General features: G+C 48.2%; 7 protein-coding genes across 7 annotated transcripts; 5 read left to right on the top strand and 2 right to left on the bottom strand.

Annotated features, from left to right (window-relative positions):
- Positions 1–1200: 1200 nt before the first annotated feature.
- On the top strand, positions 1201–2400 carry C7M61_002587 (ribose phosphate diphosphokinase subunit; the record flags this gene model as incomplete). The annotated part of the gene is made up of 1 exon (XM_024857958.1): positions 1201–2400. One exon carries the CDS (start codon positions 1201–1203, stop codon positions 2398–2400), a length of 1200 nt encoding a protein of 399 aa, XP_024713884.1.
- Positions 2401–3034: 634 nt separating this feature from the next.
- AFL1 (inositol polyphosphate kinase) lies at positions 3035–6478 on the top strand (the record flags this gene model as incomplete). The annotated part of the gene is made up of 1 exon (XM_024857957.1): positions 3035–6478. One exon carries the CDS (start codon positions 3035–3037, stop codon positions 6476–6478), a length of 3444 nt encoding a protein of 1147 aa, XP_024713883.1.
- Positions 6479–6621: 143 nt separating this feature from the next.
- C7M61_002585 (fatty acid synthase subunit beta) lies at positions 6622–15559 on the bottom strand (the record flags this gene model as incomplete). Its single annotated transcript, XM_024857956.1, has 2 exons — positions 6622–12820; positions 14604–15559. 2 exons carry the CDS (start codon positions 15557–15559, stop codon positions 6622–6624), a joined length of 7155 nt encoding a protein of 2384 aa, XP_024713882.1.
- Positions 15560–17046: 1487 nt separating this feature from the next.
- Positions 17047–18681, top strand: C7M61_002584 (uncharacterized protein; the record flags this gene model as incomplete). Its single annotated transcript, XM_024857955.1, has 1 exon — positions 17047–18681. One exon carries the CDS (start codon positions 17047–17049, stop codon positions 18679–18681), a length of 1635 nt encoding a protein of 544 aa, XP_024713881.1.
- A 629-nt stretch (positions 18682–19310) lies between these two features.
- Positions 19311–21938, top strand: OPT6 (Opt6p; the record flags this gene model as incomplete). Its single annotated transcript, XM_024857954.1, has 1 exon — positions 19311–21938. One exon carries the CDS (start codon positions 19311–19313, stop codon positions 21936–21938), a length of 2628 nt encoding a protein of 875 aa, XP_024713880.1.
- A 742-nt stretch (positions 21939–22680) lies between these two features.
- On the bottom strand, positions 22681–23262 carry C7M61_002582 (uncharacterized protein; the record flags this gene model as incomplete). Its single annotated transcript, XM_024857953.1, has 1 exon — positions 22681–23262. One exon carries the CDS (start codon positions 23260–23262, stop codon positions 22681–22683), a length of 582 nt encoding a protein of 193 aa, XP_024713879.1.
- Positions 23263–25114: 1852 nt separating this feature from the next.
- Positions 25115–26500, top strand: C7M61_002581 (uncharacterized protein; the record flags this gene model as incomplete). The annotated part of the gene is made up of 1 exon (XM_024857952.1): positions 25115–26500. One exon carries the CDS (start codon positions 25115–25117, stop codon positions 26498–26500), a length of 1386 nt encoding a protein of 461 aa, XP_024713878.1.
- Positions 26501–26865: the final 365 nt, after the last annotated feature.

Genomic DNA, 26865 nt, shown 5'->3' with positions numbered 1-26865 from the left:
GAGGTACTGCGAGGGTGTAGTTTGGAAGTGTTGATGCGCTCACGTGGAGTAGGTGAAGAGGTGCAAGATTTTGATGCAATTGGCTATTAATTGACGAAGCAGGCTTGAAAAGATGAAGGTTTATAGAAATTGGGTTATGTTTATTATATTTTTGAGATTGTGACTGTGGTGAATGACTTAGCATATGGTATCGCTTATTTCGCATGAAGAGCTATTGCACCATTTTTGCTGTTAATGGGAATTTAGATTCTCAAACATAGCTTGTTTATGCAAAAAAGGCACAAAAAAACAAGTAGGCTATTTCATCAGAAGCTTTTAAAGCAGGCTTGGGACTCTTGTAATGGTTGCAAAATCCTTCTTTCCTGCAGACGTCTTGCATTGACAGGCTCCCAGTGAACAAAGAAGCAAGAACTTTCTACTTATGGAGAGCCGTTTTGGTTCGATTTCATTTCATAAGTGATTCACTAGACGTACTGACAATTAAGCTAGTTTTCAAAAACAAGACACTAGCACTGAACCACACTACGACGGCAAAACCGACAACCAAAACACCTCAATTGAAAAGTTAATTCCATAATTTCAGCTAGAAGACTACAATTGACGGCCACGGAGCTTCCGCGGATTGTTCGTCAACTTCAGGCACTCGTGAAGCACAACAGGCTATTCTGGAATGGCCCACATTTCGCAGCCATCCTAACGCGATGCAAAACGACAAACAACAGAATGTTTCAAGACGGTCCTACTAGCTAATTAGAGCTAACATATTTTATTCATCTTCCCCAAAACCAGCCGTTTGTTGACATGGTGCTGAACCCGGGGGAAACCGGTGTCCACGTGGACACGCTCACGTGCGTCCGATGAGCTGTCCTCCAAGGACCCACCCAAACGGCCAATTACCCTGAAATTTGGCCACCTTTTCAAACTCCCTCTTCTTCTTCATATTCCGTCTCTTTTAAATAAAGTACACCCCTCCCCATACCCCCAACCTGGACTCACCAGCTCAACGGCCTGCACCGAAAATTTTAGTGCGATACCACTATCAGTACCCCATCGCCAATATCCAGCAACCAGTCCTGAAGGTTTCCTCCACAGCAGCTCAGTTTGGGCATTCACACCACCTGTATAGAGCGACTTGTGCCCCCCTAGTCCACGTTGTCGTCGCCATTCGTACCCCCCACGTTAGCCCTGTCCAATAGCATCATGCGGAAGTGTAAAGTGTTTGTCGGTCTGTCCCACCCAGAATTGGGCAAACTCGTTTGTGACCGTTTGGGTGTCGAACCTGCTCCATGCACTTTGAAGAAGTTTTCCAACGGTGAGACTTCCGTGCAAATCGGTGTTTCCGTGAGAGACGAGGATGTCTACATCATCCAGAGTGGCTCTCCTCAGATTAACGACCATATCATGGAGCTTTTGATCTTAATTTCAGCCTGCCGTGGTGGTTCTGCCCTGAAGATCACTGCCGTGATTCCTCAATTCCCTTACTCGAAGCAGCTGAAGATGAAGAAGCACCGTGGTGCCATCACCGCCAGAATGTTGGCCAACCTCATCATTATGGCTGGTGCTGACCATGTGGTTCTGATGGACTTGCACGCTTCTCAGATGCAAGGCTTCTTCACCAAACCAGTCGACAACTTGTACGGTGCTCCTACGTTAGCCCGCTGGATCCGCCACAACATCCCTGACTGGGAGAACGCTGTGGTTGTGTCCAAGAATCCTGGTGGCACGAAAAGAGTCACTGCTTTGGCTGACTCTCTCAAAATCAACTTTGCCATGATCCACACGGATAGACGCCGTACCCAGGACAACTTCAGCAAGACCAAGAGACATTTGGCCCATTCGCAGGAAGACAACATTGTCAGTGAAATGCAGACCGCCAGAGTCGTCAAGGGTCATGTTGTGGATGATGACTACGAGCAAGATAACGGTCCTGTTGCTGAGAAGCCAGCCGCGATTCTGAATAGCGATGCCTTGGGCGGTACCTTTGATGCTACGAATTCTGACGATGAAGACGAGCCCACTGCCATTGCTCAGGAAAAGTTGATCACTCTTGTGGGAGACGTCAACAACAAGGTGGCTATCATCTTGGATGACATGATTGACAAGCCCAACTCGTTTATTGCCGCTGCCGAGCACTTGCGTTTGAACTGTGGCGCCAGAGCCGTCTACGTCGTGGGTACCCACGGTTTGTTCAGTGATAGCTGTCTTGAAGAGTTGAACGACTCCAAGTGTATCGACAAGATTGTGGTCACCAACACGTATAGAGTGAGCGAGGAGAGACAGAAGGCGAACGAGAAGTTGGTGGTGATTGATGTTTCGCCGATTTTCGCCGAGTGCATCAGAAGAGACCACTTTGGCGAGTCGATCTCTGTGTTGTTCGACTCGTTAGCTGCCATTGAGTAGAGAATTGCATTTGACGATGGTCGCCAGGCCAGGTACAGTTAGCTTAATAGCACGGTGTAAAGTCACCAAAAATATCCACTCAAAAGAATATTTATAAACCAGATAAATTAGTGGGAGGCTGCCTTATAGGTTGAAGAAGCCTTAATCTGTAAAACAGAGTTTCAGGGATTTTGAAAAAGTGCATCGTATAGGACATTATATGTTTCAAGCGATGACAATCAGGCGATATTTCAGTCTGTGCGATGGCCCGTTGATTCTATTCAATAAACGACGAAATTTCCCCCAGTCAAAAGATTTTACTAAATTAACAAATAATCCACACACAGCAAAATCGATGAAACTCTAAAACCCGACCTGCGTTCATAATCCACAGTATGAGCCAATTTGTGATGCCCACCTCGTGGCTGCAAACTGCACCTAGACCAGCCTTCCATAGATAAGCACCCCAGGTTCCCCTACCGTAATTCCCAAAAAATACCAAATTTTCCGAAATCCTCTCATCCAAGTCATTTTCATTAACTCAGCAAACCCTCCCACCAAAATAACCAAATTCCACTCTATCGGCCTGACCAGGCGGGCACCCTGCACGAACCCCAGATAAGTCTCAATCTTCACCCAGATCTTCTTCATCAAAATGGATACCTCCCAACTGATTCCAATCCCCAAGCACGGGGACGGGAAAAACCAGTCGATGCTGCCGCTTCTGCTCAGCTCGGGCGACGGGAAGGAGGTTACGGAAAAAGCCATGGCTCTGATCGCTCCCATGTTGGAAGGTTTCACCCCAAAGACCAGTGCTGAAGAGTCCAAAGATGGGGTTGCTAGTCAGATGGCCACGGCGCTGACTTCGCCTAGAAGAACGTCGTTGGCGGCTATTGGTGAATCTGTTTCGCTTACTTCAGACAATTTGTCGTTGAACAACGCTATTGCTCAGCTTCTGCCTGACCATGGAGACTCTGTGAATGCAGCTCCAGGTGAAAGTTCCAAACCGTACTCCAGAACAAACTCTGCGTCGTCCTGGGACTTGAACTTGCCAAAGCTCAACAAGACGGTGCTGAACCTGTCGAACACGCTGAGAAGATCCGCTTCAAACGCTAACGCTACTCCACCCAACGTGAACAAAATTGGCAAGATTGGCGTGTGTGCCATGGACTCCAAGGTCATGCTGAAGCCTTGCAGAAAGATCTTGAACAGACTTATTGAGAACGGCGAGTTTGATACCATCGTTTTCGGCGACAAGGTCATCTTGGATGAGGCTGTGGAAAACTGGCCCACCTGTGACTTCCTCATCAGTTTCTTCTCCACGGGCTTCCCGCTTGATAAGGCCATCAGCTACGCCAACCTCAGAAAGCCCTACATCATCAACGACTTGACGTTGCAGAAAACCTTGTGGGATAGGCGTTTGGTGTTGAACATCTTGAACCACGCCAATGTCGCAACGCCTGAAAGACTAGAAATCAGCAGAGACGGCGGACCACGCATCGACAAGCTTTTAGAAGACAAGCTTGTGGAGGTGGGCATTCCTCGTGACCATTTGCACAGATTGACCCACCAGGACGAGCCCGAATGGTCTATGCCTGACGAAGACACACTTGTGGTGAACGGAAAGACCATGAAGAAGCCTTATGTGGAGAAGCCCGTGGACGGTGAAGACCACAATGTTTACATCTACTACCCCAAGAGTACCGGCGGTGGAGGACGTCGTCTTTTCAGAAAGATCGGAAACAAGTCGTCTGAGTTTGATCCAGAGTTGAGCACCCCACGTACGGAGGGTTCGTTTATCTATGAGAAATTCATGGATACCGACAACTTCGAGGATGTGAAGGCATACACTGTGGGTCAGGAATTCTGCCACGCTGAAACGAGAAAATCGCCTGTCGTTGATGGTATTGTCAGACGTAATACCCACGGTAAAGAGATTCGTTTCGTGACCGAGTTGAGCGACCATGAAAAGACCATGGCAAGAAATGTGAGCAGAGTGTTCAAGCAAACGATTTGTGGATTCGATTTGTTGCGTGTCAATGGCGAGTCCTACGTCATTGATGTCAATGGATTCTCGTTTGTCAAAGACAATAACGAATACTACGACTCTTGTGCCTCGATCTTGAGAAACATGTTCATCGAGGCCAAGAAGTCCAGAGACTTTATCAAGAACAAGATCCCTCGCACTAGCCAGATCAACCAGTCTGAGTTTGAGGAGAAACAGCAGAAATGGGTTTTCAAGGGTATGGTTTCTGTCATTAGACACGCCGACAGAACGCCGAAACAGAAGTTCAAGTACTCTTTCAGATCACCTTTATTCATCTCCTTGCTTAAAGGTCACAAAGAGGAAGTCATCATCAGAGCTGTGCCTGATTTGCAAGTTGTGTTGGAGACTGTCAAGATAGCCGAAGAAAAGGAACTCGAGGACTTGAAGAAGCTTAAACAGTTGAGAATGGCATTGGAGAAGAAGATGGAGTTCCCCGGTACCAAGATCCAATTGAAGCCTTCCTTGAACTCTGAAAACCCAGACATAGTCGAGAAGGTGCAATTCATCTTGAAATGGGGTGGTGAGCCAACTCACTCGGCCAGGTTCCAAGCCACTGATGTTGGTGAACAATTGAGACAATACATTAAGTTGCTCAACAGGGAAGCACTCAACGACGTCAAGGTTTACACATCTTCCGAGAGAAGAGTCATTGCAAGCGCCCATCTTGCAACCAGCTCAATGTTAGGATTGCCAACTTTGCCTGATGATTTCTTGATTATCAGAAAGGACCTTTTGGACGACTCTAACGCTGCCAAGGACTTGATGGATAAAGTCAAAAAGAAGTTGAAGCCCTTGTTGAGACAGGGTGCTGAAGCGCCTCCACAGTTCACATGGCCACCCAAGATGCCCCAGCCTTTCGTCGTTATCAAGAGAGTCTGCGAGTTGATGAACTACCACAAGAACATTATGGAGTATAACTTCAAGAACTACGATGTCAGCAAATTCCAGGAGAATTGGTGCTGCGGAGAAGACCCATACTTGTTCAAGGAGAGGTGGGATAAGTTGTTCCAAGAGTTCATTACAGTGGAGAAGACTCACCCATCGAAGATTTCCGAGTTGTACGATACCATGAAGTACGATGCCTTGCACAATCGTCAATTCTTGGAAAAGATCTTTGCATTTGATCCTAATGACGAGAACTTGCTCAAGACTTTGGGTGAGAGGTGTGGTGACACCATCAAGTCATCTGGTCTTGTGAGTGAATACCCCATCAATATTTTGGCCATGAATAACTTCAAGATTCCACATGAAGCCAATTCGAATGTCAGCTCCGCATCCGGATCTACATCGAACCTTCAGAACATCACAAACAATAAGGAAGCCTCAGCAGGTTCTCTTGGTTGGGTCTTGAAGGGTGCCAATGCAACCAAGGGCGCAAGTCTGATCAACGACACAAACACTCACGGCAAATCCAGCTGCAACAGCAGCGTAAGCAGCAATGGAAAAGCCCCAGAGAACCCATTCGACCACCCAACTTTTGCTCGTCTCAGAGAATTGTACAGATTATCCAAGGTGTTGTTCGATTTCATCTGTCCTCAGGAATACGGTATTAAGGACGAAGAGAAGCTTGATATTGGTTTGTTAACGTCTTTGCCATTGGCCAAGCAGATCTTGTCGGACATCAAAGACATGAAGAGCCATGACTCTGCAGCGGTGGTGAACTACTTCACAAAGGAGTCCCACATATACACTTTGCTCAATGTCATTTACGGAGCGCAACTTCCAATGAAGATCGCCAGAAACGCCTTACCTGAACTTGACTACATGTCTCAGATTGTCTTTGAGATATACGAGTCCGGTGACTCCAACAGCCCCTCAGGCAAGAAGCATTCTATCAGAATGTCGTTGTCTCCAGGATGTCACACTCAGGATCCTTTGGACGTTCATTTGGATGACGATCACTACATTGGTTGTATTCCAAAGATCGGCTTAACGAGACATTTGGATATGGACTTGGTGATTCAAAGATTGAAGTCTAGATTCTCGAGAGTGTCGTTGCCAAAGCAGTTCACTCCTGTGAACATCTCGAGTCCTCTCTTCACTGGAGAGTAATGCTACACAAGTATCCTCTATACTAAGTTTATTTATCCTATATGCTTTCCGACAGAAACAGATACAGCAGTACCACGTGCTGCTCCATTTTAGAAAGCCCAAGAGCCCAAATATATATATCAAATTAAATCAAAGTTGTAAGCTTAAGCCTTCTCATACGACTCCCAGTTGTCGATGATGCTCTTAAGCTTCTCAGACTTGGTCAACTGGTAAACCTCCTCGAAGTACTCCTTGGTAATCTCGAAAGGCTTAGCAGTCAAGTTTGGAATGTACTTGTTGATCAAGTCGTTTGGCTTGACAGAAGATTTTGGAATCTTCTTGCACAAGAATCTCTGGAATGGCTTCACACCAGACATCAAGTAAGACGAGTGGAAAGGCACGGAAATACCCTTCAATGGGATCACAGCGAAACCTCTCTGCAAATCAATTGGCTGAGGCTTGGCAAGCGATTGGGCGGAAACCTCGTCGATGATCTCCTTCAAGTGGCCCTTGACATCCTCCAAGGACATTTGCTCCTGCAACTTCACAATGTCGATCTTGTTCAACTTGATCACGTTCAAGACGTTGGTCAAGGTGTCCAAAGCTCTCAAGTCACCGGCAGTAACGTACTGGGTGTTTTCGACGTTGTAGTTCACAATCTCCAACAACCAGCCGGTCTTAGCACCAACCTCATCAACAACGAATCTCAAGGCAGCATCGTTGAAAGTAGGACTGACTCTGGTTGGGTTGACAGCACACATACCGTAGTTGGATCTTCCCAATTCGTCTCTAGGGACAGCGACTTGCATGGTCATACCTCTGTAGAAAACGACATCCACAAGAGACTCAATTGGCATGACATTGGCCAAGGAAGAAAGGGCAGAATATTCACCGAGCGAGTGACCGGCAAACATAACGTCCGATGGCACCAAACCCTTGGATTTGATGTCCTCGTAGGAAGCCTTCTCCATCAAGGTCAAAGCAGGCTGGGTGAACTGGGTGGAGGACAACAAACCAGTTGGCGAAAGGAAAGTGTAAGAAGTGGTGGTGTGGTCGATTTCCTTGAAAATCTTCTCCGACTTGATCTCACCGTCCTCACCAATCGTCTCGAACATCATGGAGATGTAGTTGTCTCTGATCTTTCTACCCTTTGCACCGCCAAAGTGAACGGTCAACTCGTTAGGGTTGTTCTTCACAATGTCGAGAATGGAGAAACCGTAGTTGTCAACAAAGTGACGGTCAGCACGGTCCCAAACCTCACGAGCAACCTCAGAAGAGTTGTACAAGTCCATACCCATACCTTGTTCCTGAGAACCCTGACCAGTGAAGACATAGGTGGTGACAGGCTGCTCAATCTCAGCCTCACCCATCAACACTGGAGTGTCGGTTTCAACGTTTCTGGTCTCAACCTTGATGATCTTACGACCGTTGATCATACCAATGTGCTCCAAGGAAGTCTGAAGAATGTCGTTTGGCAATACCATGCCGACGAAATCAGCCTTGAAAGCTCTGACTCTGGAAGCGACACTGTTGGCAGCCCACTGCTCAACCAAAGATCTGATCGATCCGGAAGAGTACATACCGTGGGTGATGGTGCCTGGCAACTTGGCGTAAGAAGCGAAAACACGAGAAACGTGAATAGGGTTGTAATCGCCAGAAACCTTAGCGTAAGGCTCGTTGGTAGAGGGAGCCTTGGAGGTCAACTCCTCACCAGAAGAAAGTGGGATAGCATTCTCGAACTTCACAGCCTGCTCAATGGTGTTACCGTTTCTGGAAAAGTAGTCAATCACTGGGTTACCGAAAGAGACACCAGCCTCGTAGTCGATGGAACCAACCTGGATAACCTCCTTGGTAGGCAACTCCAAGAAAACACCACCGACGGTCTTGATAGAGGAGTAAATACCAGCGGCCTTGAACTTGTAAGTAGATTCACATCTGAAAGTCAAGATCTGGTTAAGCAACTCCACGTCCTTCTCCAAGTGGAACCATTCCTTGGATCTCAAAATAGCCAAATCCTTGGCAGACTTGAAGGCAATCTGGAATGGGTCCTCGGTGACCTTTTGGAAAGTGTTCTCGAAGTCCTCGTACTCACCACGGTACAAGAATTGGGAGGTGACCTCCATGACAGGACGGCCCTCTCTGGTGATGGTGCCCACGACTTCGACCATTTTACCAGAAGGCTGGTTCAAAACGGCCTTGATGAGAGCATCAGAAGAAACAACATCGTCCTTCTTCAATGGCTCGGCACCAGGAATCATACGGTAGCCGTTGGACATGTGCACCAATTTCAACAAGTCACCATCCACAGTCTTTGGGAAAATGGCCTTCATGATAGCCTTCCAGCCGACCACAATGGCGAAATCCATAGGAGCCAAGGTAGGCTTGTTTGGTCTAGGAATGAAGGCATCACAGGTGTTACCAATGGCGTGGGTAAACTCGGAAATATCCTTACCACTGATGGTAACCTTGTCACCTGGAATGACTTGGTCCACGTTGATATCCAAATCAACAGGAACATCGGAACCGAACCACAACTTCCAGTAGAAAGCCTTGATTCTGTCGTTTCTGCCCTCCATCACCTCAGAGATTGGAGCAAAGCCGTCCTCTGGAACGTACTTGTAAAGGAAAGGCAATTCGACAGGCTTGTTGTCGGCAGTTCTGTGTTCGATCAAAGACATCTGGATCAAGCCCTCAGAGTTCAACTTGATCTCAGCAACCTTCTTAGCGTCACCCTCGACGGCCTCGAAAACAGAAAGGTTGGCTTTTTCAGAACCAGCGTTGGAGATCACCACCTCGGTGTTGGAAGCAGGTCCCAAAATGTCCTTGACAGAGTTGGCAACATGGTTGATTCCCTGGACAACTCTCTCAGAGCTGATGAAAGCGTACAACCAGCTCAATTGAGAGCCAGCCAACAACTTGAGCCATTCAGACTGGTCTGGAACAGAAGAGCCAATCTTGTAAGTGGTCTTGTCACCAGACTTCTCGATGGTCACACCAGAAACGGATTCAGGAACAGCTGGAGCCTGGCCACCAAAGTACTCGACAACAGGAATCTTGGAAAAGTCACCTTCGTAGTCGTCCTTGACCAATCTGTTGATGTGACCCTCGTGAATGCCATCCAAAATATCCTTGATTGGCTCGTCAACCTTGTTGGTGAACTGAGCAGCAACTGGACCGTGAAGAATACAGGTTCTCTGGACATCCTCGTCGACAACAGACTCGAGGTCCTCCGACTGCCAAAGAGAGTCCTTCTTGAAGAAAAACTCAAATCTCTCGTCCAAAACAGGCACAAATGGAGCAGGCTTCTGGGCGGCTCTGGCACACAACATCAAGAAGTAGTCACAGTCCTCCTCAGAGATCAACTGGGTCTTGGCCAAAGAGAAGGAGTCGAAGAACTTGTCCACGAAAGCTTGAGGGGTCTTCTCCAACTGGCCAAAGTTCTGGATCAAGGACTGCTTCTCGGAAGCAGAGGTGAATCTCTCCTCGACTCTTCTGAGGTAGTCACCCATGAAGTTTCTCAAGGAAACGTCGATCCAGCGCTCGGACTTCTTCACGAACATCAACTCGATCATTCTGTTGGCAACTTCCTGGTAAGTCATGTCCTCCAAGTCACAAACGCCCTGGGCGTTACGGCCGAACCAGGGCTTCTGGAAGTCCTTGTTCAATCTGCCAATGATGTAGTCCTTCTTCTTGGTCAAGGCCTCAGAAAGCTTGTTCTTGGGCAAGTTGAAAATGGTCTCGTCCAACTCCTTCCAGAGCATCACACCTCTAGTAGCGAGCTTGTGGATAGGCTCACCCATCTCGGACCTGACAGTGATGATACCTCCAGTGGGCTTCTTGTAAGTGCTTTCCCACTTGCCGTCAGCAATACCGGTACATTCAGCAATGGCCTGCTTGGCAGCCAAAGAGGTGTGTGCTTCCTTAGCAGTCATGACTCTAGAACCGAACAAGACACCGTCAAATGGCATTGGTGGGTAGTTGAACTCGTTGGACCAAGAACCAGTCAAGTATGGGTAAGTCTCTTCGTCAGAACCAAAACCAGAGCCGGCAACCAAAACGATGTTGGAGCACTTTCTGATCTTAGCGTACATCTGCAAAACAGGCTGGTGGAAGTCCTCGTAAGAGTGGTGACCACCACCTCTACCACCGGTCCACTGAAGCACAATAGGGAAGTTAGGGTGGGCCTTGGCAATAGCGATGGTCTGGTTGATGGAATCAATGGAACCTGGCTTCAAGCCCAAGTGGGTCAAGCCCAATTCCTCAATGTACTCTGTGGCAACCTCCAAGGAAGGAACACCGGCACCAATGGTCAAGGACTGGATAGGGAAACCCTTTGCTCTCAATTCCTTGATCAAGGGAATACCCCACTGCAACATTCTAGGGTTGACGTAGATCAAGTTGATACCGATACCGGAACCTGGGGTAACTCTGCTGGCGATTTCTCTCAAAGCTCTTTCCATGCCTCTTGGCTCGAAGTAGCCACCTCCAGCCAATTCAATGTGGTAACCGGCGTTGATGGTAGCGGAAACAATGTCGGTGTTGACGGTGGTAGGAGTCATACCAGGCACCATCAATGGAGCTCTTCCAAGAAGTCTGGAAAACTTGGTGTCGACGAAAACCTTGCCGGCCTTGGTTTTCACCAATTTAGGTCTGTACTCGTCCAACCAGTTGGGAGCCCATTTGATGGAGCTCTGGGTTCTGTTGAAAATCTCCTGTTTGAAACCGTACTCATCGTCCTGGTTGGTGTCAATGGCACCAGAAATAATCACACGGGCTCCCGTACCTTCCTTATTTCTGTGGGTCAAAACACCCAAACCGGAAACGCCTCCAGGGCCGAAATCCAACAAGTGGGTGCTGTCGAAGTTGGTAGCGGTTTCCCAGTGGACAGGCAACTCGGTAATGCACTTGGTGAGTCTGTCGACAACATCGCCCTTGGAGTCCTGGAAGTTCTCACCAGAGTAGGTATCGTAGACGGGGATCTTGAGGTCAGAAGCAGAGAACTCCAAGCCATCGTTTTGCACATCAGCCAAAATCATATCGGTAGCTGGCTCAAGAAGGTGGGAGTGGAAAGGAGCAAAGATGGGCAAGAAACGGTTGGAAAACTTCATCTTACGGTCGGAAAATGGCACACGGGCCTGGTCCAAACCAGATGGAGCCTTGTTGTTTCTCAAGGTCAAGTTCAAACCGTAAAGCGACTCTGGAGGACCAGAAACAACCATATTTCTGCCACCGTTTACCAAGGAGATGGCAACGTGTTTCTCGGATGGCAAGTGGGCGTTGGTCTGTTTGATAAAGTTCTCAACTTCGGAAAGAGACAAGTCTCTCACAGACAACATAGGAGATGGTCTACCTTCACCGTTCTCCAAGGAGTCCTGCAACATCGTAGGAGGCAAGGAAGTTCTAGGGTAGGTCATGAGACATCTGGCACCGATGAAGAAAAGCAAGGAAACAGCCTTGATGGAGTTTTCAGTGAAAGACTCCCAGTCATCAGAACTGGCAATGGCAACGGCAGTAACCAAACCTTGAGAGTGACCGGTAGCACCGACCAAGGCGTCTCTGAACTCGCCAGGCGTGATACCCAATGTCTTACATGTCACAGCATAGTGGCACAACTGGATCACACAGATCAATGGGCACGAAACAGGTACACTCAACAAGTACTCCTGGTCGGGTGTCTGGTCAGGCAGCTTCAACCACTTCAAGATGTCAAAGCCCTGGGTGTAGATTTTGTCGACGTTGGAGGTGGATTTCACCAACAGAGTCAACTTGGAGGCAATTTTCTGGAGCAATTCGGCAAGAAGCCCGTGGTACATGTAATTGAGCTCTCTCAACTCCTCAAAGTAGTCGTCTGTGTTACCCTGACCACCGAAAATGGCAACGGTCTTGGCCAAGCGGCGGGCAGAGCTTTGCACCAAGTCAGACAGCTGTCTTGGAATGGTGGTGTTTGAAGAAAGGACCGCATCGAAGTAGTGCTTGATGACTTCCTTGGTTTTGGCAGCTGTGGTGGGGTAGGTCTCGTCAGCAAGCAACTGGGCGGCAAAGCTGTGGATATCGGAATTAGGGAAGAATCTGGACTGGAATTCCAGCAAGACGGCTGTCAAGATCTCGTTGAACTCACCTTCGACAGCAGGGTCCACCAAAGAGGCGGTGAAGCCGACAAACTTGGCAAAAAGCTCGGCAGGAGAAGCGGGTTCTTCGTCAGAAGCGAAACCCTCTGTTGGAACGGGCAAAGTCTTCACAAACTGCTCCTTCAACTGGGAGTACTTGAAGAAGAGCTCTGTGGGGACCAAGATGGTGTGTTCTATGGACCCGTGGGATAGGGCTAGCTGGCGGTGTGTTGTGCTCATTCTAGCTTGTGGATGACTCTTTTTTCGGAAATGGGATATATATTCTCGGTGGTACGCGAGATGATAAGAAGAAAAGAGGATCCGTTTTGTTTAAGAATGGCTTCAGAGACTAAATTTTGGGTCCCTTGGTTTTTGCAACTCTCAACAATGTCTGTGCAGAACCCGCATATAGTTGGTTAGTTTGTTGGGAGTCTTACCGAGCGAACTTGCAGAGGTGGTGTGCTTGTGTGCAGGACGGTTTCATAAAAAGGGTCGAGTTCTTGCAGCCAACGGGCTGGAAGGCAGAGGTAAGCTTAGGGAGACGCGTAGATGCGCTGGAACTTTTGTTCCTTGGGGCGCTGTACGTGATAGACGGGCAAAAAGAGGAAACACCCGTACACCACGGACGTTGGGCTGCAGCTAGCTCCGAGCGCCGAAACCACTACCGTGTGGTTTACTAAGGCAGGCGAGGCCAATTTAGCAGATCCAAAGCATAAAGCATTTATTAGGATAGTGACAGTAATACATGTAACTTTTCCGGCGATTGGAGCTTTTTGTGGTGGTTTAGCAGGGGGTCTCGGCGGCAATCTTGCAGGTCCGACTCCGAAGGATCTCTCAGTGCAACAACGTGGTCACCAGCTACAAAACGCAAAGTTCACCTTCTACAACAATCAAAGAAAGACAAAGTAGCGATTTCTCCAGAAAATAGAGCCATTTTGGGTCAGGAGCCCGTGGGTGGTACGGTGGAAGAAATGGGTCTTTGCAGGCTGCAGGAATTTGCACCCAAGCCGAGGAGCAGACCCACCCCAGGATTTGAAAAGCCAGATTCATCTAGCGAACAAAGTGGCGGTACATTAGAGGATTATGATTCTGTACATCATGATTATATCTTCAAAAAGATGATTTTTTCGTTACAACATCCATATCAGTGATGGGGATGCCTGCCCATCGTGCAGGCGTTGGGAAGACCGTTGGATCTGACGTAAAGACACAAAAACGTTTATTCAAATCCCCCTATTGTTTTTTCAGTATTTCCCAGAATTTTTCCTCGCAACATACCTTCAAATTCCCACGCCCGCCAAAACGCCAACCATTTCCAGCTTTTTCCTCTTTGTTGGCTCACAGCCTCTGGAAATTGGCGCGTTTGGGCGAGGCCGTTCCGCACCCAAAAAGCCATCGCGGCGAACAAAGGCGGGCCTTGGTCTTATCTGGCAGCTCATTGTTGCGATTTTCTTTGTGCTTTGTTTTCCATCTGAAACCGATCTGAAGCGATGAAAAACCGATAGGACGGAGATTTGGGAAAATCAGGAAATTTAGGTAAAAGCTAATTTCGTAAATGGGGTGGTGGTTTGGGTTTTGTGGGGTCGGCTGTTCTAGGCTCGTGGTGGCTGCAAAATAGGGACCTCATGGCCATGCACTTTGGGGAATCTCCAGGAGTTAAAATAAAGTAAGGGGTGCCTTTTGTCCGGTGGCCTTGTCGTCATTTTGCGTTTACGGTAGGATCTTATCGGCTTTGGGATGTAGAAGTGGTCTGGTTTGGAGTGGTTCTAATGCAATTAAAAGCACTTGCCTTGATAAGCTTTTTTTCTTTTTCTTTTTTTTTTTTTTTTTCTATACTTATATCAAGTTATTGGATTACACATTGATGGTCAAACCCTCAATCATCGGTGGGGCATATCTTATCTATGTACTGGAATAGCCCGTCTCGGCTGTGATAATGCATATTTGGGCTCAGACCAAATCACTCAAATCAGACCCATTGATTCGATTGGCCAGTAGCCCATTCAATTGGCCACTACCTCTTGTTCGGCTCGACTTACTTGCCGGGCAATCCCAACACGCTATTCACCTGCTTGGGAAACTCCCTCACCACAATCTCACATTTCACCTCCTTGCAAAGATCCTTCTTATTATAGTAAGGCACTCTTTGCAACAACTCAAGACCCGTGCTCCGCTCAAGCGCCTCCACAGGCACCTGGAACGCCGTCAAGGGCTGCTCATTGGCGATAGGCTCGTTGGGCAACACGAACGCACCCACAGAGATCTTATCACTGCCATTGGCTTCTCCGACCACAAGCTTAAAAAAATGAGTGGGAACAGCGATGTTTGGTGGCGAGCCAATCACCTCGTATGTCACTCTGAACTTGTCATCGCTGCACTTCTTGGGCAAGTACAATGGACCCGTCATGACACGGACGTTATCGTAGCGGCCCGTGAGTCTCCTGACGAAATCTTCAAAATGCGCCCAGTAGTCACGGTTGAAGCCCTCTCCGACCTGAGGACTCATGTTGGTGAGCAAGAAGGTCTCGTCCATGGCCTGCTGCAGAAACTTAGCATCAGCCGCTGGCGCCTGGTGGCCTCTGTCGTAGCCTGAACGGAAGTAGTCTCGGAGACGAGCACGGAACTTGAGCGGTATGCTCTCGTCCTCCTTGAAAACCAGCTTCTTTCTGTCGACTCCGTCTGCTCTTCTGACCGAATCCTTGGTGATGTGCTCCAAGATCCAGTAGGGGTTTCTCGTCAGTCTGTCGTAGCACGAGATGAACTCGCTGTTTTTCTGGAGGTCGTGGATCGGGCCGGGGAAGCCGTATTTGTAGAAACCGTCAGGTTGCACAGATACTGGCGAAAGAGCTGGAGATCCAACAGGAGCAGGCAAATTGGGGCTGGTTTTGGAAGGCGGTTCCTGGGTCGTAGGCGTAGGCTGGCTCAGGCGGCCCCAGAAGAAAGAGGCCACGCCCACGGTGCCGAGACCTAGAGTGTGAGGAAGAAACTTGGACATGATGAGGAGGAAGTGAGGAAGAAGTTCGCGAATGAGCAGAGGTGTATTAGGTGGGAGGGGGTGGATTTAGATTGGGAGGATGTTATTGAGAGTTGTGATTTGAGATTTGTTGATGGAGGTGTTGATTGTTGAAGATGTTTTTTTTCTTTGGCTTTTATGGAGTTTGTGTGGGTTCTGGTGGACTCGTGGTGGTGAAGAATGGCTGCAAACCCGGTAGCGCATAGTGGTCCAGGTGCTGATGAGGAACGTGTAAGGGAGGTTTGCGATGAATAATGACAAAGCTAATTGATGTTTGATGTTTTCTCTTTCATGATTTTCGCTGAAGACAGCAGATTTTACGTTTTTGCTGGGTCTGCAATGAATGCTCTTATCTTGGAGGGTAACCCAGGCTGCAACACCGCATTGGTGAGTAGTCCTAGTCAAAGCTGGCCATTGACGTCTGAGAAAAGACCCGTCTTAAAGGAAGCTGAAAGTCACTTAAAACAAGAATCCAGTTCATTGAGCCTTGGAAGAAAAACACTGTTAGGCCTGGTACCGACTTACTTCGTTTAGTCTCAGTACATGCCTGGTTCTCAACGCTTATGGTGCCCACTGTGCCCACCAACAATATGTAACAGCTGCTCGACTCCGATCTTTAAAGCCATAGGCACTTGATCTAAAAATCGTTCTACCTCAATTAGATCTCCGCTTACATTGTAAAACACTGCCCTTCCCCAATTGAGACATCTCTTCAAACGCTTTGCAACCCTACGTATCCCACACCACCTTAACCTACACCACCTACACCACCTACACCACAGCTACCTTACAAGCCGCCTAGCCACCTAACAAACCACCTCAAACATCTAATCGCCCCTCCCCCAATCAAATCACTGGAAATCACCTCCCGCTCCTGGCCTGGCCAAAACCCCTTTTGCAGCCGTTTGTGGGGCGGCAATTCCACCTCAATGGGACCCAAAACCCACCAAAACGTCCTCATCCTCATCCTCACTCACCCTCACCAATTCCGTCGCGAAAGGTGCCGTGACCTCGAAACCTCCATTGGTTATCCCCTACCGCCCCACTCGGCCCCACATTAATACTCCGAGCCGAGCCTCGAAGCCTAGATGGGAAAAACGAAATTTCTGAAAAAAACATTAAAATATCACCTCAATTGACCTTCAATCTATCAGACGCTACCTCCCCTGGTCCCCAATGTCGCTGCCTCGCACGACAAAATGGCTGCAACATCGCCATGTCTCCCCTCCACCTACTAACCATAACTCCAGGTTTTCCTACACCATGGAAATTTCCTTCCCCACAAAACCCCAGTATCGCCTCCTCGATCGCCTCCTTGATCCCTGAACCCTGGAAATTGTGCCCCCACTCCGAGATCTTGGCGGCTTATCGCACAATGCCTGGCCCAATGCTGCGATAACGATAACGGAAGTGCCGCCGTGCCTCGGGGTATATAAAACACGCCGTGCCGCCTCTTCGCTTCCTCAAACATGACCTGGCACGATTTGGCCAAAAGAGCCACCGACGTTTACGACAATTCGTTGAAAAAGACCTTGCAGTTGTTCCCTCTTGACGATGAGGCACTCAAGGCGTTTGAGCTGCTTCCCTCAGCTAGAGGGAAAACCGTTGAGGATTATGGTTCACCTGCAAAGGTGCCCATTGACGTTTTCAGAGAGAAAATGCCAAAATCGTCCCTTGCTATCACGGAAAAGGACCCCCACGAGCTTCTTCAGGACCTCAAACTGGGTAAGGTCACCTGTGTTCAGGTGTTGACGGCCTACTTCCATGCTGCTATTTTCGCCTCGAAACTCGTCAATTGCATCTACGAGTTTTTGCCCGAAGAGGCCATGGAATTGGCCAAAAAGCTCGATCTGGGCGACAAAAACTTACCCTTGTACGGTCTTCCTCTCTCGCTCAAGGAGATGATTCCTTTCAAAGGAAGGGCAGTCACCCACGGCTCCCTCTGCTACTTGGACAGAGTGGTGGACTACAATGCCGATATTGTGAATATTTTGATCAACGCCGGCGCTGTGCCGTTCGTTCGTACCACCAATCCACAGTCTTTGATGATGCTCGAGTGTGAATCCTGGACTCACGGCAGAACGGTCAATCCGTACAACTCGCTGTTGACCTGTGGTGGCAGTACAGGCGGAGAAGGTGCCATTCAAGGTATTGGAGCGGCCGCTTTTGGCTTGGGTTCCGACATTGGCGGTAGTATCCGTTGTCCTAGTGCTTTTAACGGTATCTACGGTCTCAGATCCACCGTGGGCAGACTCCCCAGCAGCGACTACTTTTCATGTCAGCTCGGCCTGGAGTCGATTCTTTCTGTAACTGGCCCCATGACCCGTTCCTTGGCGCTTTTGGACCTTGTCATGAAGACCATCACAGATCTGTCTCCTTGGCTTGTGGACCCATCGTTGTACCCTCTTCCATGGAAGGCGCCCAAGAAGGAGAAACTTAAAATTGGAATTTTGTATGACGACGGCTTGGTAGCTCCACAGCCTCCGGTGGCTCGTGCTTTGAAGATGGTAGCAGAACAGCTCTCTAAAATGAGCAACGTCGAGGTTGTTCCTTTCAAACCGTACAAGCACGACAAGGCGTGGGAAATCATCACTTCGCTTTATTTTGAAGACGGCGGTGCCGACACAAGATCCACCATGGAGCGTTCGGGTGAACCCATGCTTCCTCAAACAGAGTGGATCCTCACTGGCAAGCACGTCAAGCCTTTGGAGCCCAAGGGCATTTGGCTGTGGAACATTGAAAAAGTCAAATACCGTAAGGAGTACCTTGCCCACTGGTTGAGCCAAGGAGCCCCCGATGCGGTAATTGCACCAGTGTTCCCTGGTCCAGCCTGTAAGCCCAGGACATCGAGGTATTGGGGCTACACGGCCCAATGGAACCTTCTTGACTACCCTGGCATGGTCTTCCCTGTGACTACTGTTGATCCCAAGCTCGATGCTCCAGTCAAGGACTACAAACCTAGAAACGAGATGGATGAGTTTGTGTGGAAGCAGTACGATTCTGCGGAGAGCTTTGCCAATGCACCTGTGGCACTTTGTGCTGTGGGGCTTCGTAACAGCGATGAGACTGTTGTTGAGGTAGCCAAGATTTTGGAGAAGAAGTAGGTGTAGTGGTGGACCAAGTCAGCCATTTGAAATGTATGCTTCATGATCGTTTAGTGTAGTGTAAAAGGTGGGAGTCAGGGTTCGTTTGCCTGGGCTGATATTGATTTTCGAAATCATACTTTTTCTTTGTCGATAAGTAACGATTTTTATGAATTCAAATATTCCCCACTGGCTAAATGCCATTGAATTGTAGTATATCTCATGGCCTTTCAAGTGCTTATTCAAGAGGTGAGAAGTGCTCATGTAATTCGAACACCACAACGTCGCCAACCATCACACATAGATTACGTTTTTTTTTTTTCTTTTATTTTTTCATCAAAACCTCCTGTTTTCAAAACCCTCCCGTCCGCTCTGCCTTGGCGGACCAGGTGGGAATGTCTCAGACTGGCGATCTTCCGTCATTGGGGCTGTGCTACAAATAAGTACACCCAAAAACTAACCAGAACCTCTCCAATTCACCCAATCCCCAGCAAATCACCTCCAAAACAACGTCCCCAAAATCCATTAAATAAACCTCTCGCCGTGCCTCGGTCCATTGTATTCGATGTTATTACCCGATCGGGGTGGATATCTCTCGCACGAAAAATCTGGGGAAGTATCAAAACCAACAACTACCGTTTTCTTCCACCATGCCTCCGGAGTATATCGAGCTCCAGCAGCTCCCCAACGATGAAACAAAACCGCAGTTCACAACCAGCCTCACGCAAGACGAAGTGGCCACCATTTTGCTGCGTTTGGGTCTACCGTCTATCTTCGACTCTTACGAAGAACTACCCCGACTGGCTCGTTACATGATAGAAAAAATCGAGAATTTGGCCATAGAGGATGCTGTTGTTATTTTGAGAGACGTCTTGGCAGAACACAGGGGCGATGTGAACTTCCCTCTGGCCGATTACCACTTGATAGAGCGTCTTTTGAGTCAGCTACCGTCAGACCAGCTGGACCTGGTGGACAAGAAAAGCAGAGATAGCGACTCGGACCAGGAAACGAAAACGGACCAATGGGCGCTAGAAGTGAGGCTTGAAGCGGGCTTGGTGGCCTTCCACTCGCCGTATCCCGAGGTCAGAGCTGTAGTGGATCCATTTGATGATCCGTCTATTCCCGTCGAGACGCTACGAGTGTACGTGATTGGCTTGTCGTGGACGCTTATGGGCTCTTTGATCAACAACTTCTTTGTGCACAGACTCCCCAGTATCGTTCTTTCGACCAGCACGGTGCAGCTTCTACTTTTACCAAGCGGCAGGCTCTGGGAGAAGGCGTTTGGAATGAACAAAAAGATAAGATTTTTTGGGAAAGAGATCAATCTCAACCCTGGGCCGTGGAACTACAAGGAGATGATGCTTGCGACGATCATCTACTCGTGTTCAGCAGGAACACCGTATGCCATTTACAACTTCTTCGTCATGAAGCTTGATCGCTTCTACGGACTCGACTGGGTCACCTGGGAATACCAAGTCATGTTTGCATTGTCAACCCAGTTTCTCGGCTTCGCCTTTGCTTTCCTTATGCTCAAGGTTTGTGTGTACCCTAAGAAAGCCATGTGGCCCACGCTTTTGCCCACAATCGCTTTAAACAGAGCTCTTATGAAGGATGATCCAAAGACCAACATAAACGGATGGACGATATCACGGTACTCGTTTTTCTTTGTTGCATTCATTGCCAGTTTCTGCTACAACTGGATCCCCTCTTATTTATTCAAGGCCCTCTCCACCTTCAATTGGCCTACGTGGTTTCTGCCAAACCTGATCCACCTCAACAACGTCACAGGTACAAATCAAGGATTGGGTCTCAATCCGCTTCCTACTCTTGACTGGAATATCATAGACATGGCGGGGTGCTTGACCATTCCTTTCTACACCTACGCCAACCAGTATCTCGGTTTGAGTCTTGGATTCCTCACGATTTTATTGGTCTACTACACCAACAACAAGTGGACATCGTACTTCCCCATCAACTCCAATCGTTTGTTCAGCAACACAGGTGAGGTCTACGATGTCAAGAAGATTCTTGACGAAAACAAGGCCTTCAATCACGACAAGTACTTGGAGTACGGTCCGCCATACTTCTCAGCCGCCAATTTGGTCATTTACGGAGCCTATTTCTGCTTATACCCCTTCGCTATCTTGTACCATGCCGTTACCGAATGGACGTCCATGAAACAGAGTTTTGCCAACATTTGGTTCACTGTCAAGGACTCATTCAACAAGGACCGGGACTCAAACTACCACCGCTTTGCTGATGACCCACATTGTCTGATGATGTCTCACTACAAGGAGGTGCCCAGTTGGTGGTTTTTGACCATTTTGATTGTGAGTGTCACGTTTGCGTTGATTTGTGTTATATTCTATCCCGTCGAGACCCCTGTGTGGGGAATCTTTTTCACCATCGGCATCAACTTTATATTCCTTATTCCCATCACAGCGATTGCCTCGGTGACTGGTTTCGCCTTTGGCTTGAACGTGTTGGTTGAGCTCATTGTTGGTTATGCGATTCCAAACTCTGGTATTGCCCTTATTACCCTCAAGGCATACGGTTACAACATCGACTCGCAAGCTTCCAACTACATCACAGATCAGAAGTTGGCACACTACACGAAAGTGCCGCCCAGAGCGATCTTCCGTGGCCAGATTATTCTGACTTTCCTCAGTGTGTTTGTTGCGTTAACTATCGCCAATTGGCAGATGAGCAATATTCCTGACATTTGTGAATTGCACCAGAAGAACAAGCTCAGGTGCCCCGGTGCCAATACCTATTTCTTCTCCAGCATCCAGTACGGAGAGATTGGTCCTGCCAAGGTCTTTGGCGGCATATACCCTATTTTGAAGTGGTGTTTCTTGCTAGGAGCGGTGATGGTTGTACCTATGGCGCTCTTCAAAAAGCACGGGCCTTCTAGAATCACCAGATCCTTCCAGCCAACGATTATCTTGGGAGGCTTCTTGAGTTACGCCCCATACAACATGCTGTACTTCACCGGCGGGCTCTACATGTCGTACCTCTTCATGTACCGCATCAAGCGGAACTACACCCTTTGGTGGGAGAAGTACAACTATATCTTGACCAGTGCGCTCTCGGCAGGTGTGGCATTCAGTGCTTTACTCATTTTCTTCACCGTCCAGTACGACAAGGATGATCTCAACTGGTGGGGCAACAATGTGAGCAGTATGGGCATTGAAGGATCCAACAAGCACCATGCCTGGCTCAAGGCCTCGGACGCTCCCGAGGGATACATTGGTTTGAGAAAGGGCCAGTTCCCTTAAGTCACCACCTCTAGAATATGACTTTCGCCGTCAGGATCACATATAGAATCGTTACAATAGATACCACGGCCACGGCAATAAACGCCGAGACGTTCGACATTGGGTAGTAGCCTTCAGTTAGCATATTTTCAGCATAGTAGAACCGCACAAAGCCTGTGATGAGGGTGATGATTCCAAGCACAATGCAGACCACAGCAAACGGCTTACCCAAGCTCAAGGTGCTGCTATTCCCGTATTCTATGATGACAGTGTATGAGCCAATGTCCACCTGACACTCCTGTTCAGTGAAACGTAGGAGCTGTGCCAAGGCAATGCCTATTGATACACATACAATGGATGTGCGTAGCCATGCCAAAAACGTTCTTTCGTTTGCGAGCTGGAGTTAGTGGGGACAGTGTGGAATAATTGAGCAACATACATTGTCTCTAGCGACGGTTTTGACGTTTTTTAGTCTTTTAGATCGGAGAGAGTACCCACTCATGAGTATGGGGTATTATATGCGCGTGGGATAAGAGCCTGCAGTAGTCAACCAAGGGAGACTGGTATTTCACCATTCTGTTATTTCACCATTAAGTAAGTGAAGATTCAATTAATGATTCAATGGCTTTCGAGGCAATTAAGAATAGAACAAAATCCACCAATTCACTGAAAAAACTCATGCCACTTTTGTAGGTGGGCCGCACGCCGCTGCATTTGGCTGCAAAACTACACTCCATCACACTGCTCGTCAATTCATAGCTAACTACAAAATCAAAGCGGCACCAGCCACCAAGGCAGCAGCACCCATGGCCACGGGCCTGGCACCGGCATTCTCCTCGGGAATGTCAAAACTCTTGGTGATGTTGGCACAGGCAATTCTGGTGGTGTTGTGCAAGTGGACAACCACCGACAAGTCAGCAAAGAAGGCCTCGTTGTTCTCGTTCAACGAGAGGTATGGGTCAATGTAGGATGTCTGGAAAGACTGGGCCTCGATCTCGCCGTGTCTGCCAGAAAGGTCACCAACCTCCAACTCGGCAGGAGTAGCAGCCTTCTCGTGACCGTTGTATGGGTTAAAGTGGGCCTTGGTACCGGTGCAGTTACCATCAGCAGGAACAGGCAACTCGTGGATGTGGTACATGAAAGGACCACCGTAGTCGGGCAAACCAGAGATGTCGACATCCACAAGGACAGAGCCGTTCTTGGAGGAAAAGTTGACGTAACCATTCACACCCTTTTCGAAAGTGGCTCTGTAGGAGGCTCCAACAGGGGAGTCGTGAGACTCAGGAGCCGGGTCGGCAGCGACAACAGAGAGCAAAGCAGCAGCACAAGCGAGTGGTTTCCACATTACGGATAAAGAAGATGGAGAAGAAGGTAGAGCAAACCAGGGGTATTTATACGTGACAGCCTTGACGTTTCTTGGCTGCAGAATGACAGGGGCCGGAACAAGATCGGTTTTGGAAGTTATTGGAGTGTCCCAGAGGGGCAGGCCTGGTGCATACGGCAAGAATGTGCACTACAATCGGTGCCGGGCACCACCTATGGAGAAAAAAAAAAAGCCAAGGACACAGAGTTTCATCTTTTGACACCTCCCCAATCCAATTCTTCTCTTCGCCATCTGTTGATGGTGTAGGTGCCTCGTTCCCACCGTTTGGGCGAGTTCGGTAGCATAATTTGCTCGGGGCACAAGCACAAGATCTGTGGGTGCGAAAACAAGCCTCCTCCACCAGCCAATCGCCTCCACACTGTACAATAGCCATAAAGGCTTTGGAGCAAGCGAACCAAACAGGAAGACAACGGGAGGCCCAATTCGGGCGAGGGGCCTAAAACGGAGAGGATCTGCTTTTTATTTTTTTTCTTGTACATGGGCTGCCATGTGGGTCGACGTGGGTCAGTGTTCCACTGATCTTTCTGATTATTTGCACCCAGTGCGGGCCAGCATGTGCTACGATGGAAGAATAAGCGGAAACGGCTGCCATTGGTTGAGGGTGCCTAAGCCGTGGTTTCTGCGCCAATGGCAGGCGGCTTGGTCCAAGCCTCGGGTTGCCCGCTGGATATCCCGATTATCGCCCAGATCTCCGTGCTTCAGCTATTTATAGGTGGAGGGACCTAGTAGGGTAGGGAAGTAGTGGTGGAAGTCGAGAGGGAAAGTAGTCGTGAAAGTAGGGAAGTAAGTATTTAGTGGCTTGTAGTTTGGCTGTCTATTGGGAGGTCCCAATGGGGTGGGGTGTGGCCTCGATTGGTCAATGCTTTTCAGGTGCACGTATGGTGATTGTTGGTTACGGTTTTGTGTCATTTTGTTGTTCGTCTGTTTTACGACTTTTTCCACGACACGGTTATGTCCGGTGGCTCAATAACATTCTCGGTTTTGTTGTAGACGAATGATTAAGCGAGGAACTTAGTGGTGCTGAAGTTTGTTCAGCCTGAATAATTTTAATATTCCAAGACCTATTCGCTTACGAACTCTCAGTAACCACATATTGCTCCATTTTTATTAACCATTCAATTTTGGCATCAGTAATTGGACCATAAAATTGTCAATTTCCAACCTCATCGACTCTACAACTTAAATAGTCTTGAGGCCAGTGAATTGATCGCATAACCAGAGATGGCTCCTCTACGACGAGGCTGTCAGTTCCACTCATCCCAGCTTCCGATTAGACAAGATTGACTTCCCAGATGTCGAATAAAATTGACTTTCCAATTCTTGAATCTTGTTGAATCTTATTCCCCAATTTCTTCACCACATCAATCAGTAGTACCACCTCTGCTACGCGCATCTACCCCAGATTGCTGATATACATGGCACAGACGGGTATGCGTTAGACTCGCAGACCTAGATCTGAGGTCTCACAAAAGATAGATTGCTTGCTAAATTCAAAAACCTGCCAAGACTCAGAAACCCGAAGCAACCGTTTCCAATCCTGTCTAAACTCTAACTAGCTATGCTAAGCTTTTGGCTACACTACCGTCTCCCCACGTGAAAAGTACCAAAACCGTCAAAACCAGCATTAATCATTTGGATGATTTCCTGGACCTTGATACTCCTTGATTTCTCCAATTTTTTTTAATCCCAAAGCACTCTGTTGCCCACTCCACCCAGGTCCATCAACATTTTGCAGCCATTCCTCGGTTCGCACGTTTTCGTCATACAGCCAGCCGTGCTACTACATCACCTTCTTCTTCAAAAACCACCCAAAATGCATATTCCCTTGTTGGGCAGACTTTCCCTCTTGGAGTGGCCCCTCGTGGTCGTCTCCTTGCTACTTTCGTGGCTCGAGTACATCTCAACACTCATTACACGCTTGCTTCCTTCCACGGTGATCAATATCATCACCTACTCCCTTCAGGTGGTCTACAGCTTCACAGCGTCCCCTATTCGGTTTATTTCTTCGGGCGGCGAGATCCTGAAGGAGGATGGTATGCCAGACATCAAATACAGATACTTGTCTGGCGGAGAGGGCGATATCGATAAGGAGAAGTACGATAGAATGACCGTGCTCCTCAACGCCAAGGACATCCTGGAGATGTGCTCGGTGTTTGGGTACGAGGTGGAGCTGAGAATGATCAGAACTAAAGATGACTATTTGCTTACAGTCCAGAGAATCCTGAGGCCCAACGCTGGTCCTAGAAACGGTAAGGTGGTCTACATGCACCATGGCCTCCTCATGTGCTCCGAGATCTGGGTGACCATGCTTGATAAAGACGCCAACTTGCCATATGTGCTTTACGAGCTTGGTTACGACGTCTGGTTGGGCAACAACCGTGGTAACAAGTACTCGCACAAGCACTTGAGCCATAGACTCAACCTGGAGAAGTTCTGGGATTTTGCCTTGGACGAGTTTGCCTTTTACGACATCCCAGACACCATCAACTATATTCTTGCTGCCACTAAGAAGGAGAGTTTGATCTACGTGGGCTTTTCTCAGGGCACTGCTCAGGCTTTCGCTAGTGTTTCTGTGAACCCAGACTTGAACGAAAAGATTGAGAGAATTGTTGCCATCTCGCCAGCCACTACCCCACATGGTCTTTACTCTAGATTCCTCGATATCTTGCTTAAGTCCAGCCCCGTCTTCGTGTACCTTCTCTTCTCCAGAAGAGTGCTCATGCCAAGCGTCCAGTTGTGGAACAGAATTATGTATCCACCCTTCTTTGACACCTCCATTGACGTTGCAAACTACACCTTGTTCAACTGGAAAGCGCTCAATATCGACAAGGTGCAGAAACTCAGCTCGTACGCTCACTTGTACTCCACCACTTCTGTCAAGACAGTGGTGCATTGGTTCCAGATCATTTCCGCCAAGAAGTTCCAGATGTACCACGACGAGTCCAACTTTTCTTCTCTCAACCCAATTGAATACCCATTGAAGAACATCGAGGTTCCAATCCACTTGATCTACGGTGATTCGGACCTGTTGGTGGACATTGAAGTGATGGAGAACCAGTTGCCCAAAAAATATACCACCTCTCACCCCGTTGCGGGCCACGAGCACTTGGATAACTTGTGGGGAAGAGACGCTGCCAGAATTGTTTTTCCGTTGGTTTTAAAGTCTCTTGGTGAAGAAGTTGCCAATGGTAAGAAGTAGAGGCCCAAGATAATATTCGCATTTATTTAATAGTAATAGCTTAACAGCACGATTATGGAAACTTTGATGCAACTCAAAAAAATCAGAAACGACAAATACTATGAATCAAACTACTTGTAGTACAAAACTTGGCATTAGCTTTATTACAATTGGGCCGGAATTGGCTGTTTCTCTTTTGGGCTCTTTTGCTGGGCTTCCAAGGAAATGGCTGCAAAACGGTCGTGCGATTGTGAAACACCAGCAACAGAAGGATTCAGCAACAAGTGAACCAAAGATGATTTGATAATAGTCATTTTTCTAATTAAAGGAAACTTCGTATAATATCCATGGAAAGTCAGTGGTCACTAAGGGTGTAGTATGTACCA

The sequence above is a fragment of the Candidozyma pseudohaemuli genome, assembly GCF_003013735.1.
Source record: "Candidozyma pseudohaemuli strain B12108 chromosome Unknown scaffold00005, whole genome shotgun sequence".
Taxonomy (NCBI): Eukaryota; Fungi; Ascomycota; class Pichiomycetes; order Serinales; family Metschnikowiaceae; genus Candidozyma; species Candidozyma pseudohaemuli.
The sequence above is the reverse complement of the archived record's forward strand: the minus strand, read 5'-3'. Positions and strand labels throughout refer to the sequence as shown.